At 37.2% G+C, this 17,226-nt stretch overlaps 1 protein-coding gene across 2 annotated transcripts in view; it reads left to right on the plus strand.

Annotated features, from left to right (window-relative positions):
- The window catches only part of VAV3 (vav guanine nucleotide exchange factor 3), a 338,168-nt gene that overhangs the window by 286,674 nt on the left and 34,268 nt on the right, over nucleotides 1-17,226 (plus strand). For both annotated transcript variants that reach the window (XM_040626968.1, XM_008704211.2), the window contains exons 21-22: nucleotides 10,159-10,224; nucleotides 16,072-16,106. In XM_040626968.1, coding sequence (XP_040482902.1) covers nucleotides 10,159-10,224; nucleotides 16,072-16,106 — 101 coding nt within the window. The remainder of the gene's footprint in view (nucleotides 1-10,158; nucleotides 10,225-16,071; nucleotides 16,107-17,226) is intronic.

Below are 17,226 nucleotides of genomic sequence, written 5' to 3' on the forward strand. Positions count from 1 at the left end.
TCTCTGGGAACTGTGTTTTTCCTCATTCAGAATCCTGCCCCAGAGCATTTCTTTGTGAAATCCCAAACTTGGGTTTTGTCATTGTCAGTGCTGGAACATAGTTTCACGGTGTTCCTCAGTTGACTTTGACTTTGCTTCTGTACCGCCTCTCACCACTTGCCCTTGTCCGTTGTATGAAGTCAGGAGGAGCCATGGCAGAATCGAAATTGTGGATGTGGGGGTAAAAAGCTATGTGAAAATAGTACAGCTTATTTGGTAATAGTGTGTCACGTGATCATGAGACCTTTATTTTAACAGGTGTTTACCTCAAAATATTGCATTAAATCAGGGTCCCTAATTACAGGGAAGAAGAAAAAGGCAGAGCATGACTATAATACAACAGGGGAGGCCCGGGAGAGATGATTATAGACGATAATAGACATTAGTGAAGGCCCGTAAGAAACATTCTCCCTGGGTGATTGCCAACTGGCTTTGATTGACTAGATCATAAACCGAGTTTGCAGGAATGTTTCCAAGTGTACAGACTGTATTGTGGGAATTGGCAAGCCTCCTGACAAAGTGGGTGAGGTCCTAATTGTTAACTCTCAAGATGGGCATTTTTGGTTAACAGCTCTTCACCTGTATTTTCCCTACGTTTGGCACAGGGCAAAATGTAGGTTTTAACGTACCTAGGGGAGGACAGCGCTGTCTACGGAGAAGTTTACACAGTGAAATCTTTTTTTCCCCAATAGAAAGTGACATTATCCAGGGGATCGTTCTGAGGAATTCTGTTGTGGTACGTTTTCTTCTCTTATTTCATTACCATAGAAGCTGCATTCTGCCGTAAGTACTACCAGCGTGTGTCAATCACACGATACCTTCAGTGGCCACCAGTCCACAGGTACAGCCAACATGACTGTTGATTCGACTCCACAGGTGGTTTCAGTACAGTGTGCACAGGCACATGCCCTCAAGACTGTGGTCCGAATAATTTCTCGGATTATCACATATATTGGATTTTAATTATTCACAGTAATTGGAATTCCTGAAGAGTGAATGAATGAACGTCATTTCTCACAAGTCAATCCTGTGTACCCTGGAAGGTAGAGGACTTCACAGTGAGGTAAAATGAAAGTCATTTAGGGCCTGAAATGTCTTTATCTTCTATAAATAAGTGTAGCCAGATTCAATTACTGACACATACTATCCCTAGTTAAGAATTTGTGGATCGGCTACTTCTTAGTGACGGTAACTGATTGGAGAGCTGTAGGGACTTGGGAAAAGTGCTCATGTAAGAGAAGAGCTTTGGTGGTAAAAGACCTCAGAAATTCTTGGGTCAGGGGCGCCTGGGTGGCACAGCGGTTAAGCGCCTGCCTTCGGCTCAGGGCGTGATCCCGGCGTTATGGGATCGAGCCCCACATCAGGCTCCTCCACTATAAGCCTGCTTCTTCCTCTCCCACTCCCCCTGTTTGTGTTCCCTCTCTCGCTGGCTATCTCTGTTAAATAAATAAATAAAGTCTTTAAAAAAAAAAAAATTCTTGGGTCAAAAAAAAAAAAAATCCTTGGGTCAGACCCTGTCATGTCACAGGTGAGACTATTGAAGCCATAAAAGATGAAATGACTTGCTCAAGGATCAGAAAGAACAGGAATGGAACATTAGGCTTCTGACTATCTATCCAGATCAAATTACTACCTCCTAGGTTTTTTTTCTCTAGTCCCAAATTCTATGAAAATGACCAAAGGAAAAGCTAATTAAGGAACCGACCTAATCTGAATGAGATCCTTGAAGATGATAACCATGTTTAGTCATTTTTAATCCCCTAGTATGTAACATAATCCCTCATACTTATGAGGTGGTACACGTTTCATTAAAGCAGTAATTTTGTTCTTAGTAGAAAAAGTCTTTAAAAATATCTAATGCTGCCGTGAGCATTTGATGTGTGTGGTGCTGTTACTCAGGATATTTCCTTTGTGATTACTTAAGATTAAAATCTCCAAGGAGAGGAAAACAGCCATTAGTTGTCTGCCACGATTAGAAAAACGAATTTCTATATTTTGGACCTCTGTCAAGCCTGGTTTACTTTTTGGGTTAGATGGCTTCTCCCCAAATAGGATTTTTTCCAAGAAGGGTAGATTCTTGTTCTTTCCAGATTTTGTAATAAGTAACCACTTGGGATTTGGTCTACCTACATTCAGATAAGTTTTTGCTTGCTAATTTTTTTTTCTTTCATCAAAGATATTCTCTTCTTTCCTTCGCCAGAAACATAGAGTTATTAAATTTTGATTCAGGATTATATCACGTACAACATCTTACCTAGTGAGACTTTAGAGAAAAAGCCTCAAGACACGAAAAACGAGAGCTCCCTTCCCTGCTAGAGAAATCCAGGAACCCCACAGAATACATTTTTTGGATAATAAGAAAAATGTTCTGCAAAGTCTCATTCTGCTATTATATTCATCTCACATATAATAAGTGTAGAAATATAGCTTATGGCTTTTTAGTGGATTTTCTCTTAGTGTACATTTCACAACTTTTAGGTTTTTTTTTTTTTTTTAGAGTTTTTGACACTTCTCTCTGCCAAAATCTCAGTGGTGTAGTAAATACAAACGATCTTGTGTGCATTCAGAAAACCACCAAATATGATCCAGGCTTTTGTCATATGTTTGATGACTTGATGCAATTATAAACCCTTATAAATCGGAGATAAATTTAATTTCAAAGATCCTAGACCAAGATAAGTTTTTTTGAAGTTATCCAGAATTCTAAGCCTATGACAGCCACTTCACTACAAATGAACAGGTTAGGAATATGAATTTTATATAGTCTTTTGAAAAACCTCAGGAGTTTATGCATTGGACAGAAGTTAAAAATCCTATTCTCTTTTGGCTAACAAATGATAAAATCACTTGGCTATGTTTTTGTTCTGTATGTGTGCAGGAATATTTTGGAATTCATTGTAATAACCATTCGATAAAACCGTATGCAATTATGCTTGGCAAATTTTCACGTTGTCCACTGGTGGAAAAATGCACATCTTACTCGTCATACAAGAAGCTGTTAATGACGAAAGAATGTGTATATTTGCAAGAAAACATTAGCACATTTGAGATAAGGAAACGGACTATCTGAATGTAGTATTTCTTGTTCAGGTGAAATTTATACGGCAGTCTGTTACTTGTGGCTTAGCAAACTTGTCTAAATATAAGGAGGACGGTGGGATTATTACCAGGCTAGGCATTTCTATTTTAATAACACACAAATAGCCAACAAAAAAAATTTAGAAGTGAGAAAATTGATTGGGAATAATCAAAAAGCAGTATTGTGGAAAAAATAGAAAATAGTTATTTTTTAGCAATCAGGTGTTTTTAGACATGTTAATTCTTTGACCCTTGTATTACCCTAGTGAGGCATGTGTGGCAGATTTGTCATCATTCTTGTTTCACCATTGAGATTTGCCTAAGGTTACATGGGTTTTTTTTATAGCAGAGCTAGAAATAGAATGAGTTCTCCCAGTGCCACATCCCTACTGTATGGTAGTGATTTTCTGTGTTTTCGAAGAACTAGCACTGATGTATATTTAACTGATAACAATGGTTACAGTATGGTGGCAGCTAGGATCACAGATGGCTCCTTACCAAAGGTCCATTTCAGACAGAGTCTTTGTCCTGGTCTTTCCTCCTTTTCCAGTCCTTTGGTTCTATTGCACGTACTCACAAAGCCTGTCAGAATAATTCCAAAAATAGTGCTTGGTACAGGCCATCCATTATCCATCCATCCATCTGGTCAGTAAACTAATTTGTATATTTGCCTAGATTCCCATAATGCATGGCTACCCTGTGTGTCTTCTTCCCCCGCGTACCCAGACTGTACATTTCTGACAGTGAGAGAGGACTGGGTAAGGTGACAGTTGCTCTAGCCGTTACCCATGTGTGATAAATTGCTTAGTAATCTCCACAGCACCTTCATGCATACGTTGAAAGTGTTTAGGGCATTGTAACTTGGGAAAATTTCCAATCTTTCATAAATAACCATTAATCTGTCCCTTTTAAAATCAGCTTTCCGCATCTGTTTCAAATTGTTCAGTGCTATTGCAGGAGTGCATTAAAGCTCCAATCCAGGTGGTATTAAGGAGGTAAATGAGTCGCAGGGAAAAGACACTCTGCATTTTTCTTAAAGCAATTCTTTCTCCGTTTTGCAAAGTTAGGAGCCAGGCAATTTACGATTAAGATTTTTGGGAGGATATCCTCTGTCATTTTAAGCCATCCTTGTCTGTGAGTTTTAAAAAAGCAGTTTCAGCTCTGCCATGCTAGCGTACATTAATGTTTTTCTCTGTCCCGGTAGATTGTAAATATCATTTCTACCAGCAAACTTAATGTAGTTTTAATTCATTATGGTTCCCTGCGGATTCGTATTGGGGAATAATGAAAAATCGTCATGATCTAACGTCAGTTAGAAATAAGGAAGGGTCCGAATATACATTTATATGTGTGATGTTCGGGAATTTCAGAGAAAGTTATCAATAATTTTAGTTTGATACATTTTTCTACAGGAAGCAACTTGCTTTTTAGGCCAGAAGGCATTATTATTTTATGAATTATTATTTAATATTATTTTGCTTTGTATCTGCCCTACTTTATTTAATGAAAATAATAAGGGTGCATCTTTTCTTACCATAGATAGCCCATAACTTATTTTCTCAGAGACTTTCCAGAGAAAATATTTTCATAAGAATGAATCAACCTGTGCTGTTAGATTTACAAAATTCTCCTCACATAATCTAGAGAACGCCCTGCAGAATAAATGCATGTAAAGATAGTACTGTATGGTACATCGGATGACATGTAACTATGAAAGAGGAATGTTTTCAAATTGACCTTGAAAGATGTTAAGGGACTCACAGAACAAATATTAGACAGGGGGATAACTGAAAGAAGATTTCCTATCTCTGGCATTTGTAAGAGGCATAAAAGGAGCGACACGTTGATTATCTGACCCAGAATACACTGCCCACACCGGAACGCAAAGAAGAAGAAAATTCAGCTGCATGCCTCTCCTCAAAGTTAGTAACAATTTCATAGATAGATCATCACATAAAGTGCACAAAATCATTGGCTTTGCAAATGGTTTATTTCATAGCTACAGTCTGCTGTTCCATCCATGCGTAGGGGATTGACAGCTGCTCCGCCCATTAGCATTAATGAATTATCAATGTACATCCCACACACATCCACCAGGGAAGCAAAGATACTCCTCCTACACATTACTTTGTTTTTTAATCTTCCAAATGTTGTAGGATGCTTATTACCTTAATAAGTGGAAAATCATTGAATACCGCACATATTCTCTCCCATAGCTAAAACTGACATCTCATAGGAATTAGTGAGGAAATGCAGTTTTATTCATCTGTTATGTTAAATTATCTCTCACATCTTTGTCATCTAAGGAATGCCTAAGACCATTAAAGAAGTGTAACCTGCACCACGAAGGCATTTCATTAAGGAAAAAACAATTCAGAATGACCTTGATAGTCGGTTGAGTGAAAATTTCCCTCTCCTGAGAAAAGTCCAATAGTGTTCTTGAAATGCAGGGAAAAAGAACAAAATGTTTTTTGATACGGTAACCATATGTCCTGGTTTACCCCAACAGTCCCAATTTATACCTTTTGTCCTGGCGTAGTTATTAATCACTACCCTTTCCTCTCAAAAGATCCTAGTTTGGACAGAAATTTGGATGTTTACCCTAGTTTTAGGACATTTCTTATACAATATGCCCCTTCCACTACTGTCTAGAACAGTTACAGTTCCCATTCATGCTTTTCAGGGGGAACCCTTGGTCTATAAAGGAAGAATGACAAAAAAGGTGGGCCAGTCCATGCACCTTCAGAAGTTATAAAATTCATTAATGTGTCTTCTACTCTTGCATTCTTCGTGTTCTCGCCTCTTTTGTCTCTATTTTGTGCATTACCTTCTTCCACACACTGCTTGCTTATATAAAATGTCAGATAGGTCAAGCAGTGCCACTATACGAATATTTTTGTATATAGAAACAGTTTAATGCTTCTTAGTGCTTGATTGTGTAAAAACAAAGTGTGGTATATTTTCTTCTTTTCAGTTAAGAGGAGCTTAAGGTCATGCTACTCACTGACATGGGCCTATCAGATTGAGAAATACCTCCAATTACAAACATTTATGAAATACTTACTATGCATTTGGCATTCTCTTGCAAAAAAAGGACATTGTCCTGGATTCGAAGAGTTCAGTCTAGGAAAGGACAAGACCGTGTGGAGGAATAATTACATCCACGTGTCAGTGTACTACTAACGGTCTGGGCAGGGGCCAGAGGAGGACGGGGCAAGATTAAATCTGCACCTGCAGAGTGAGGACGTTTCCATAGAAGAGAGGACAGAGTAGGGATGTGTGAACCAAGCTTTGAGGGAGGAATAATTGAAAGAATCAATCCGTATGAGGGACCCTGTGTCAGTTTTGTTCTAGGGAAATAGGTGCCATTGTGTTGGCCAACATGCACTGTCACGAAATATCACTGCCTCTCTTGAACTCTGCTTTCCATAGATGAAGACCATGTGGTCTTTTTCTGATGAACGTGAATTGACAGTTCACCATTCTTGTAAGAGCTGTAATTCTCCAACTTGTCCTTTTACCTTCAACTATAGTTTTTAAAGACCGTCATAGAGCTCTCTCTCTCTCTCTGGCCTCTCCCCTGCAAAATAGACTGATTTGCTCTAGTGTGCTCTCAGAGGTCTGATTCTACTTTTTTAAAAACAATCACCCTAATCTCTTCCTCTTCTGAGCCTCCTTTGGTGTACAGCTCCCACCCACATACCCGCAGATATTGTAGTCAGGGAGCACTGCAGCGCCTCCATGTAGAAAGGTCTGGCTAGGCATGCCGTCCCCAGATACCACACTTATTTACTTGCTTAAAATAAATAAAGCACTCCGAGAATGCCGTTGAATGAGAGTAACACTTCATAGCTACTGTCTTCTCATCACCCTCTAGTTCGTGACTCTCTTCCCTCTGGTACATCCTTCCTGCCTCCTAGTTATACTAATTCCTGTAAGCTCTTTTATCTTCTGTCTACATTTTCTTCCATGGTAGTCTTGTTTCATGACTCTTAAGTTTCCCCTCTGTATAATTGCCGTCTAATCCAGGTTATCTCTTTGGATGGCTTATGGAATCACCTCCATCCTTGACTTTCCTCTAGTCTTTAACTCCCATGGTCTTCTCTTCCTCACCCACTCCCCAGACAAGCTCCATAGACTCTAGTGCCATAATGTCTCTAGCACCACTTCCCCCTCCTCCCTTACCATGATAGAGTTCTCTAATGATATTCTCACCTACCAAGCCACGCCCATCTACAAGCCAGCATGCACACTGATGTCAGTTTACTTCTAAAGCATATAACCCCTTCACTGAAACCCCCTCACCAGTGATAAATTCAGATGTCTCGAACTGGTTCCCTGCCGCCTTTTAGCTCTGTCCCTCTATCCTCCTTTATGAATCCAATGCTTATATAGAGAGGCAGTACCAAGCTCTGAAGGTAGAACATCTGAATTTGAATTCTGGTTATATCGCTCGCGGGGTCTGTGATCATGGGGTGATCATTTAAGTTCTCTGTGCCTCATTTTCCTTACCTATAAAATGGGGATAATAATTGGACCTACTACAAAGGATTGTGAAATGCTCAGAGCAGTGTGTGGCGTACAATAAGGGTGCACTAAATATAAGCCGTTATTAGACTCTACTTGTGTTTCCTGTGCACAACCTGTATTTTTATACCCCTATTCCTTTCTCATGCTTTATTTTGTTTTCAGAATGTTCTCCTCCATTTCCATCTCTATGTGTTTAAACCCCACACATTTAATATTCATGTGCCCCCCCCCCCACTCTTCCATGTAGCTTTCAGGCAAACCCCTAGTACCGAAAATATCTTTCCCATTTCCGTAGCCTCTCCTCTGCACCTGACAGTATTTACCCCTTCCACCTTGTATTAGAATTATGTGTATGTGTATCTTTGCTCTGAAAAGATAGGGGGAAACAGGAGCTGATTTATGAATTTTTGCATTTTCCTTAGTGCCCAACCAAATTAATATTAGATACTGTATTTGTTGAATGAATGAATGAATATTCCGCTTGATCATTTACCTTTTCCCTGATACGCAAGTGCAATACAGTTTTTGAAACTTGCCCAAATGAACGTCTTCTCTTTCCTTGGTTATGTAATTGTTTTCCCTCTGTCCTAACCCCACCCTTCCTCTTCTCTTTTCTGTCCTTTTTCACTTCCTCTGACCCTTCCCCCTTTCCTGCTACACTTCCCCTCTCTCTTTCCCATGCCCCTCCTACCTCTTCCCCCTTTATTCCCCTTCTCTTCTTCCTCCTCCTCATCTTTTAATTCTGGATTCCCACTTTATGAAATTTTCTCCACAAACTCATAGCCAAGGTCCATGGGCACAAAAAGATACTGTTTCAAGACAGAAATACTTGCTGATCATTTTTTTTTGTTGTTACTTTTCTTTGTCAAAAATAACTGAGCATGTAATATCCAGTCATAATGCTATTTACTCATCTTAGCTACTGAGAAGAAGCAATTGTTAAATAGTAAATAAAAATAAACCCAATTTTTGGACAAGAAGAAGTCATCTCATAAGAACTTATTTAATTACATGTTCTGATTGTTGCAGTGTGTTTTGAGTATAGTTTGTCAAGTAAAAGGGAAACAATTGTAGGGTTAGTGTCATGAGCTTGTGTGTGTGTGTGAAGGCAAGCAGAATGCTACATTGTTTTAGGTGTGCAGCATAGTGATTTGACAGGTCTGTATGTTATGCTGTGCTCACCACAAGGGCAGCTCCCACCTGTCACCATACAACACTATTATGATACCATTGACTGTTTTCCCTCTGCTGTACCTTTTATTCTGGTGACTTATCCATTCCATAACTGGAGGCCTGTATCTCCCACTCCCTGTCACCCCTTTCGCTCATCCCACCAATTCTCTTCCCTCGGGGAATGACCAGTTTGTTTTCTGTATTTATGGGTCTGTTTCTGCCTTTTGTTTATTTTTTCATTTGTTTTTTAGATTCTGCGTATAAGTGAAATCATATGGTATTTGTCTTTCTCTGTATGACTGACTTCATTTAGCATAATACCCTCTAGACCCATCCAAGCTGTCACAGATGGCAAGAGCTCATCCATTTTCATGCCTGAGTAATATTTCATTGTATGCTACCACATCTTCTTTATCCATTCATCTATCAGTGGACACTTGGGTTGCTTCCATATCTTGGCTATTGTAAATAACGCTGCAATAAACATAGGGCTGCACGTATCTTTTTGACTTAGTGTTTTTGTTTTCTTTGTGTAAATACCAGTAGTGAAATAACTGGATCATGTGGTACTTGTATTTCTTAATCTTTTGAGGAAACTCATTACTGTTTTCTGCAGTGGCTGTACCAATTTATATTTCCTGATGAGATTTTTTTTTTTTTAAAGAAGAATTTGATCAAAGGTCTCCAAGAATAAATTCTTTAGTATTTTTTTGTCCATTTGGTGTTTAGGTTTTCCTTATCCTGCTAATTTCTTCCCTCTAACTTATAATCCTTTCCTTCAACATCTTAACTGTTGTCTTCTCTTGATCAATGCCCTGTCCGTTATCCTAAATCTGAAAACCACCTTAAACATCATATCATGTTTTCCATTTCCACAAGTCTTGAAATGTCTCCTGTCTTGTTAGAGGAATGCTCTTATGAGTTCTGTTAAAGATACCAATAGTAACCATTTAAATCACATTTCTAATTGCAAGCTTACACAAAACCAATGTATCTACGTGTAGTAGTGAATATAAATTAGAAAGATCAAATATGCTATTATCTCTATATTGGATTGAGGGATGTAAAGTTAACAAGATTGAATGGTAGTTTGGGAAGTCAAACTTGAATTTTTATTTTGTAATTATCATCTGAAACAACACATAAAGTTGAATAATTTTGAAACCTCTCTGCTTCTGCTTTCTTTCCTGAGCCATAGTAAGTTAATGCTTAGGACTGGATAAAACATGTAAGTAATTCTGAGGATTGTGAATAACAACGCGGTGTACACAGCATTATGAGATTATCATTTGTGGTAAATGGATTCTCAAAACTGATAATTTTTTTTTCCTAATTTAGGGTAGAAATTTAGCATCTGGAGAGGTTGGATTTTTTCCAAGTGATGCTGTCAAGCCTTGCCCATGTGTAAGTATGAGTATTTTCTTTCCATTTTTTTTCCTGGTTTTGATGCTGTAATTAATGGTGCAAGAATGTCGTCTTGTCACTCGATAATTTTATTAATATTTTCTGGGGGGATCATATTATTTCAAGTTTAAATATATGGTCAGCATTATTAAAATTCTAAAATCCTCATGATTTTAGAAAATTGTCAGAAAATATTTTTAAATGATATATGCAAGGAGAAAATTCAACTTAGTAGAATTTACAAAGCTAAATTGTCTACAAGGTGTTCGAAGGAATAAATCAAAGGTACAGATTAGATGCATTTTCCCCTTTTCCCACAGAGGTGAGAATGGTAGGCTCTAATCTATTCCTAGTCATTTTCGGTTATAGGGAGATATTATACGTCCACTAGTGTGTTTGAAAGCATAATAGAAAGCATGAAGTCCACGAATTCTTCAATCAAATCTCTAAATACATTTTTCTGTGCGTTAGTTTGTTGTTACTATTTAATGTCATAATGACATTTCTGAAAACATCAAACACATTAGATAGAAGGAGAATGAATGAGCATTTACTCAAATATTATTATGGATGAATATAACATAAAATGTACTTTCTGGTGTTTTATTAGATTTATAAATTTCTGTTTAAGGTGACATTATTTTAGCATAAGTTGATGTGTAGGGTGGATTTTTCTATGAAACTTTTGAAGTTCTTGATTTGAAGTAAATGAAATTACTAATATAATGGAGTTGATGGTTAAAAAAAATTCCTTGAGTTATCTTGCTATATTTCAGTCCTTCCTAGATTTACAAACTGGATATTCTTTTTAATATTAGAAATGCCTGCCATCCTTGATTTCAGAATGCAGTCTGTAGATTAATTTACTGTACTCATTCCAGCTTCATTAATTTCAAAAGCAAAGGGAATCAAAAAGAATTTGCTATTCTTTTGGCTCTGTGATCTAATGTCACATGCTCTTATCTAATAATCTTAGAAAATTGTTGAACTTTGATACCACTCTTATTTAATTATGTAAGCAAAATGAGTTTTTAGTTTTCTGTCATTCGTATGAACAAGATTCAGGTTTCTTATGCTTAAAGCAATATTTATATGTAGGTGGGAAGCAGGAGATTAGACATTCTAATATTAAGATGTTTGGGAACCTAAAGACATCAAATCAAGAATATTAAACATTTCGTGTATCAAATTGTTATCTTTTTCAAGCCTCTTAAATATGGCATAAAATGAACTTTTGAAGTTTCATTTTAGGAAAATTCTGGCACACGGCAGGTATTTAATACACTTTGTTGTATGAGTGAACAAAGGGGTGAAAAAGCAAGTGAAAGTTTCTAGCTGAACCTAGGTAATTAACAATAGTAGTTACTAATTATATCATCTTACAGTGAATGGTATTTGGTGACTCAGTTACTAGAAGGGAAAACATGTTTAGAATTTTAAGCTGGTAGGGGGTTAAAGAGGAATACATAATTATGGGTGGGAATACTACAAAAATAGGATTGTTTTATAGCTCAAAGTTAATAAATAGTTATTAAAATTTTAGTGCTTAGTAAAATTATAGATTCATTTGTTGGTTTAGAATAAGTTAGGTGAAGATAAAAGTAGGAGGAGAGATTGGACGGGAGGATATATTGAAGGAGTTTGGAAGATGGTATCTCTTTTGACCCCAGGACATATTGTTTATCAGGGGTCCATGAGTAGTGCGGAATATTCCATTCTGAACTCAAAAGTTATTCTCCAGTCTATGCTGTGTCAGTCCCGTCAAAAGTTCTAAAGTATACAGATAGAAAGTTAGAACTGAGGAAAATGCAGGAGGAATACAAATGAGACAATTTTGTGTCTGTTAGAATGGTAACCGGAGACAAAGCCTGGAGCTATAGCATAGTGCAACTCCGGGTAACTCTTTGTGACTCCAGGAGTCCTCAGTGGGTGAACAGGAAGAAAACAGTTCCACAGAAGATATGTCTTTCTTCATCTTGGATCTGGATTGGGAAGAAGAAAGAAAGCAGTCTCCTCTAAGAATTCCTAGCTTTAGATCCAAAAACCACCCAGGTGTGGGGCTGGAATTCATACCAAGTCTGTGACTCAAATAATTCTAAGCTGGAAACAGTTTAAAATGATTCCATGTTGATTGTGTTTCCAGCACAAATACAGATTGTCTCTGGATTGGAGCCTCATTGCCCACAGTCCTTAAAGGATTTCTACAGATAAAGTCCTAGAGAATAGAAGTTCACCGTATGGGATCATCACATTCATGATTAAACAAACCATTTTAAGCAAAATTCAGCAAAAAAATAAAATTCAGAATTAGATACACAAAGATAGCAGATATTGTTTAATTATCAAGTACCAAGGTCAAATGTTTATATTTAATATGGTTGAAGAAATAAAAAAGAATAAAAGTCTAAGAAGAGTACAAGCCACTCTCCAAATTTCTTGGACATATTTCACAAAGAATCGGGCAGAGTAAGTGAAATGAAAACCTTAATGGAAACATTACATGACATATTAGACACAGTTGGGTAGAAAATTGGAAGACAAATCTGAAGAAACTTCTCAGTGAGTAGTCCAGAGAGATTAAGAAATGGAAATCTAACAGAGAATGGAGTGATTAAGTTCAAATGCATGTTATTGAAGGAGAGAATAGAGATAGTGTGGAAAAGTAATTTTCAAATAAATAATGGCAGAGAATTTTCCAGAACTTATGGTAAAACTAATCTCAAGAGTCAAGGAGAGTATATAAAATTAATCAACACATACACACATTTTAGTTCATTTCAGTGGCCGAACATCAAAAACAAGGAGAAAATATTAAAACCAACCTTAAGGAGAATACAGATAACCTATAAAGAGTTGATGATTTGAGGCATAGCTAATAAGAGCAATAATGGAGGCAACAAAGTTTTCGCTTCTGGTAGTTGCCAAGTAGCTCCTGTTGGATCCAGCTTCCCACAGAAAACAACTACAAACTCTGGGCAGGATATTAAAGCAAAAACAACAATCTGAAGGCACTGGCCAAGAGAAGAGTTGACACTCAGTAAAAGGGGATGACACTGGGTTAGTTTCCTGGTTTTGTGGCTGGCTTGAGGACAGATACTGGGCTGCGCCATGCAGGGTTGCTAAAATTCAGATAGAAACCTCACAATATCACTAGCTTGAAGAAGCAGAGTGGAGTTTGAAGGAAACACAAAGTGGAAAGGGAGGCAGGAAATCTCAGAAAGGAAAGCGTCAGAGAGGGAGGAACCTCATGTTCTGTGCATAAACTTCGCCTCAGTTTGGCTGCATGGTGCAGACTCCCGAAGTGGCTCAGTTTAGGCGAAAAGAACGAAACTGAGAATTCATCTGCCTCTCACCACAGGGGAGATAGTTTGCAGTTGGAGTTCAACCAAGTTAACTGCCTACTTTAAGAAAAATCACACTCTTTGTAGAAGCATCACGGAATTCAGAGCTGCTACAGCATATTATTCAAATTGTCCAAGATCCTATCCAAAACTACTCAATATGTGAAGAAGGAGGAAAACACAAACTATACTCAAAAGAAGAAGCAATCAAAGGAGAACAGCCCTGAGATGTCCCAAATGGTGTAATTAGCAGGGAAAGATTTTTAAAGTAGCTATTATTAAAACTATGCTCAAGGACATAAAGGAAAGTATGATCATAATGAATGCACAGGAAACCTCAACAGAGAAATAGGAACTATTAAAAAGAACCAAATGGAGATTCTATAGTGTGAAGCTTTAATATTTCAAGCAGTAAGAATGAAACGTTCAAAGTTTTGAAAGGAAATTAGTCAACTTAGAAATCTATCTTTCCTCTGTAGGGATGAAGTAATGACATTTCTAGCCAAAAAACACAGAAAACTTACTTCTAACTGTCCCCTCCAGCTCGCATAAGATGTACTTCAGGAAGAAGCACATATCTATATTATTTTACATGCATGCTCTATATCCAGTAAAATATTTTTTTAAACTGTACAACCACAGCCAAAGTTAACAACATAAACAACCTGTGATGAAAGTAGAAAAAGGCATTAGGGAAAAACAGTCAAAGATGCGAATATATTCAAAGATAGGAAAGTATCCAGAAGAAAATTATCTATTGTTTTATATAAGAAAAGGGCCCAAAAAAGAAGTGAGGAGGGCCCATGACAGATGGAAAAAGATAGGATCCCACCCTCAGTACAGGGATCAGTGCTGAGAAGATAGTCCTGGCACTTCCCACATCAGAATACACTTAACAAAGAATGAGAAAGCTCTAAAAGGACATCAGGATGAAGCAGCCTGAGACATCGGTTCTGCTTTAGAATGTTCTATCACCCTTCATTTTTGTGGATCTTCAGCTTTCCCTAGCCAAAGGAATCCACAGGATATGTTGGAGTTCTTTTCCCTTCTCTTTCCCCTCTTTGTTTTCTTTGTTGGTTTTGTTTTGTTGTGTTGTGTTTGGTTTTTTGTTTCCACTCTCTGGGGAGAAGGATTGAGTTAGGAATAAGCATGCATTCAAAGAATACAAAGAGGGAGAAGGAAGGAGGAAATACTTTTCCATCAGATTTCAGAAACCATGTATATCTTCTAAAGAGAAATCATTGAAGATTGATTACTATTTGTGAAAACAAAATGGTATAAGAAAATATTTGCAGGATTTGAATGGGTGTAATATACTCTATTATTTTCTGTGTATCAGGATTTTACATGGTGGTGAAATTAAACATGTGATCCATAGGTTAAAAATATTTCTATGGACTCTGGGAAACAAACTGAGGGCTTCAGAGGGGAGGGAGGTCGGGGATTGGGCTAGGCTGGTGATGGGTATTAAGGAGGGCACGTATTGCATGGAGCACTGGGTGTTATATGCAAATAATGAATCACAGAACATTACATCAAAATCTAGGGGTGTACTGTATGGTGACTAACATAACATAATAAAAAATTATTATTAAAAAATATTTAAATACTAATAACTTTGGAGATGCTCTGACCAGAAAGATAATTATGTTATATATAACTATTAACCTGAAAGGTCAAAATAGTAACAGCCCATTATGAAAACTGACGTAGCTAAGAGACATATTTACGTTGATCAGAACTCTGTTACAAAGTAAGGGTAACAGAGATTCATGAAAAATTTCTAAATACAAAACAAACTATCCATACTCCTTGTCTTTTCTTAGGAATTTATAAACTTTGTTCCCCTCTAATAATGTGTATTTTATTTGTTATTCTTGGAATATTAGTGTACCTTCTTGGCTTTGTTCGTTTTCTAGTTAAAATCAGCTGTTAGAAGTTTTCTTCTTTTTCTTTATTTGCATAACAAATGTAGTATTTTTCTCTTTTGCAAAGCTCCATAGGAGAAAAGGGAAAAATGAATATTTCTCATGACTTTTCATCAGTAAAAGGTTTGGCAGTTGGTAGGCTTCAAAATCAGAGGTTAGAATTTGTGATACAAAATAAGAGTCTATATCCAGTATATATTGTTTATTTTGGCTATTTTCTGGGAAAGCAGAGTGCTATTTGGTTTTCCTAACATTTTCATTTTAATTTTCTGTGATAGGATTAAATTGCCTTGATAATAAATACCAAAAGCTTCCAATTCATATTTTTCTGTTACCTCTCCTCTTGGAGATACAGTGACGGTAAAATGAATGAAAGTATGAATTAAAGTGAAATGAATTATTTTCTACTTATCTGACATATACTATGATTCACTCTGTATAAAATTGCCAATGGATAGTTCCAGGACTGTGCTATTTAGGGTTTTATAGAGCTGAGTCAGCTAAACTGAATTAATGATTGATTCCTAAAAGCTTCCCTTAAGTAAACTTAATCTATTTTTTGGCTTTTTATATTCTAGGTGCCCAAACCAGTAGATTATTCTTGCCAGCCCTGGTAAGTATTAAAAATGTTTATGTAGCTAAGTTGAAATACCATAACCTTAGCTCGAGAATGCCTTAAATGTGGGGGTAGTAAACCACCTTCCATTCCTATTTGTCCTGCGAAAGGTGTTTTCAGATATGACAAAACACCATAATGAATTTATATATTGCTGACCTTTCCATAACTTCATCAGAGTAGGGTGTGTGCCTGCGTGTGTGTGCGTGCGTGTGTGTGGGTGTGTGTGTGCGTGCGTTCACACTAGTGTGTTTGCATGCATACGCTTGACTGTAAATTCAAAGTTTATTAACAGCCACAGAAAAGAATGGGACATAGGCAAATATGTATCTAATATTTTGGAAGAGTAGATTTCATGAAACAGAGAAAAAACCATATGATTCCATTGTCTAAAACTAAAAATGAGCCCAGGAAGGATAGTAGATCCTAAATCGTAATATGAGAGGAGCAAGATGTATCCATGTCTAAAGTTTTGGTTCTACATGGAGCCCACTTACCACTTAGAGACTAGCACTATCCCTAATAGAGACAAAGAAGCAAAGGGGATAGTGATTATTACTTTGTAGACATGATGAGTTTAAGGGGAAGTGATATCTTCAGCTGGAAAAAGTCTATTTAGGATCCAGAACAGTTACGATCGTCGTATGGTAAAAACTAATATATGCCAAGCACTTACTATGTGCTTACATGTTTTATTTCATTTTGTTTTCCAACGTCTCTATGAGGAAGGTTGTTATTATCTTTACAGATGAGGAAACAAAGGTTAAGGCCATGCAAGTAGTAAACAGTAGAGCCAGGATTCCAAGTTATGCCATCTGTACATTGCCTCTCAACGTACAGAACGTGGGCTTATTTACTTATTTATATTTGTTTCCCTGAATTTTATGTTTGGCTTCTCTTAAAATAACTACATCTGTTTTATCTTCTGGATATGAAGTATATGCATACAAATTAGATGTCAGTGTACGTATGTAAACGAGATATCCTGAGAGTATATAGTACTAGTTCAGTTTGCAGGTGTAGATAGAACACCCGAGCTGTCTGATATGTTTAAAGTGTTCTTGGGGCGCCTGGGTGGCTCAGTCTGTTAAACGTACATCTTCGGCTCCGGTCATGA

Source organism: Ursus maritimus, unplaced genomic scaffold (genome assembly GCF_017311325.1).
Source record: "Ursus maritimus isolate PB19 unplaced genomic scaffold, ASM1731132v1 scaffold_12, whole genome shotgun sequence".
In the NCBI taxonomy this organism is placed as follows: domain Eukaryota; kingdom Metazoa; phylum Chordata; class Mammalia; order Carnivora; family Ursidae; genus Ursus; species Ursus maritimus.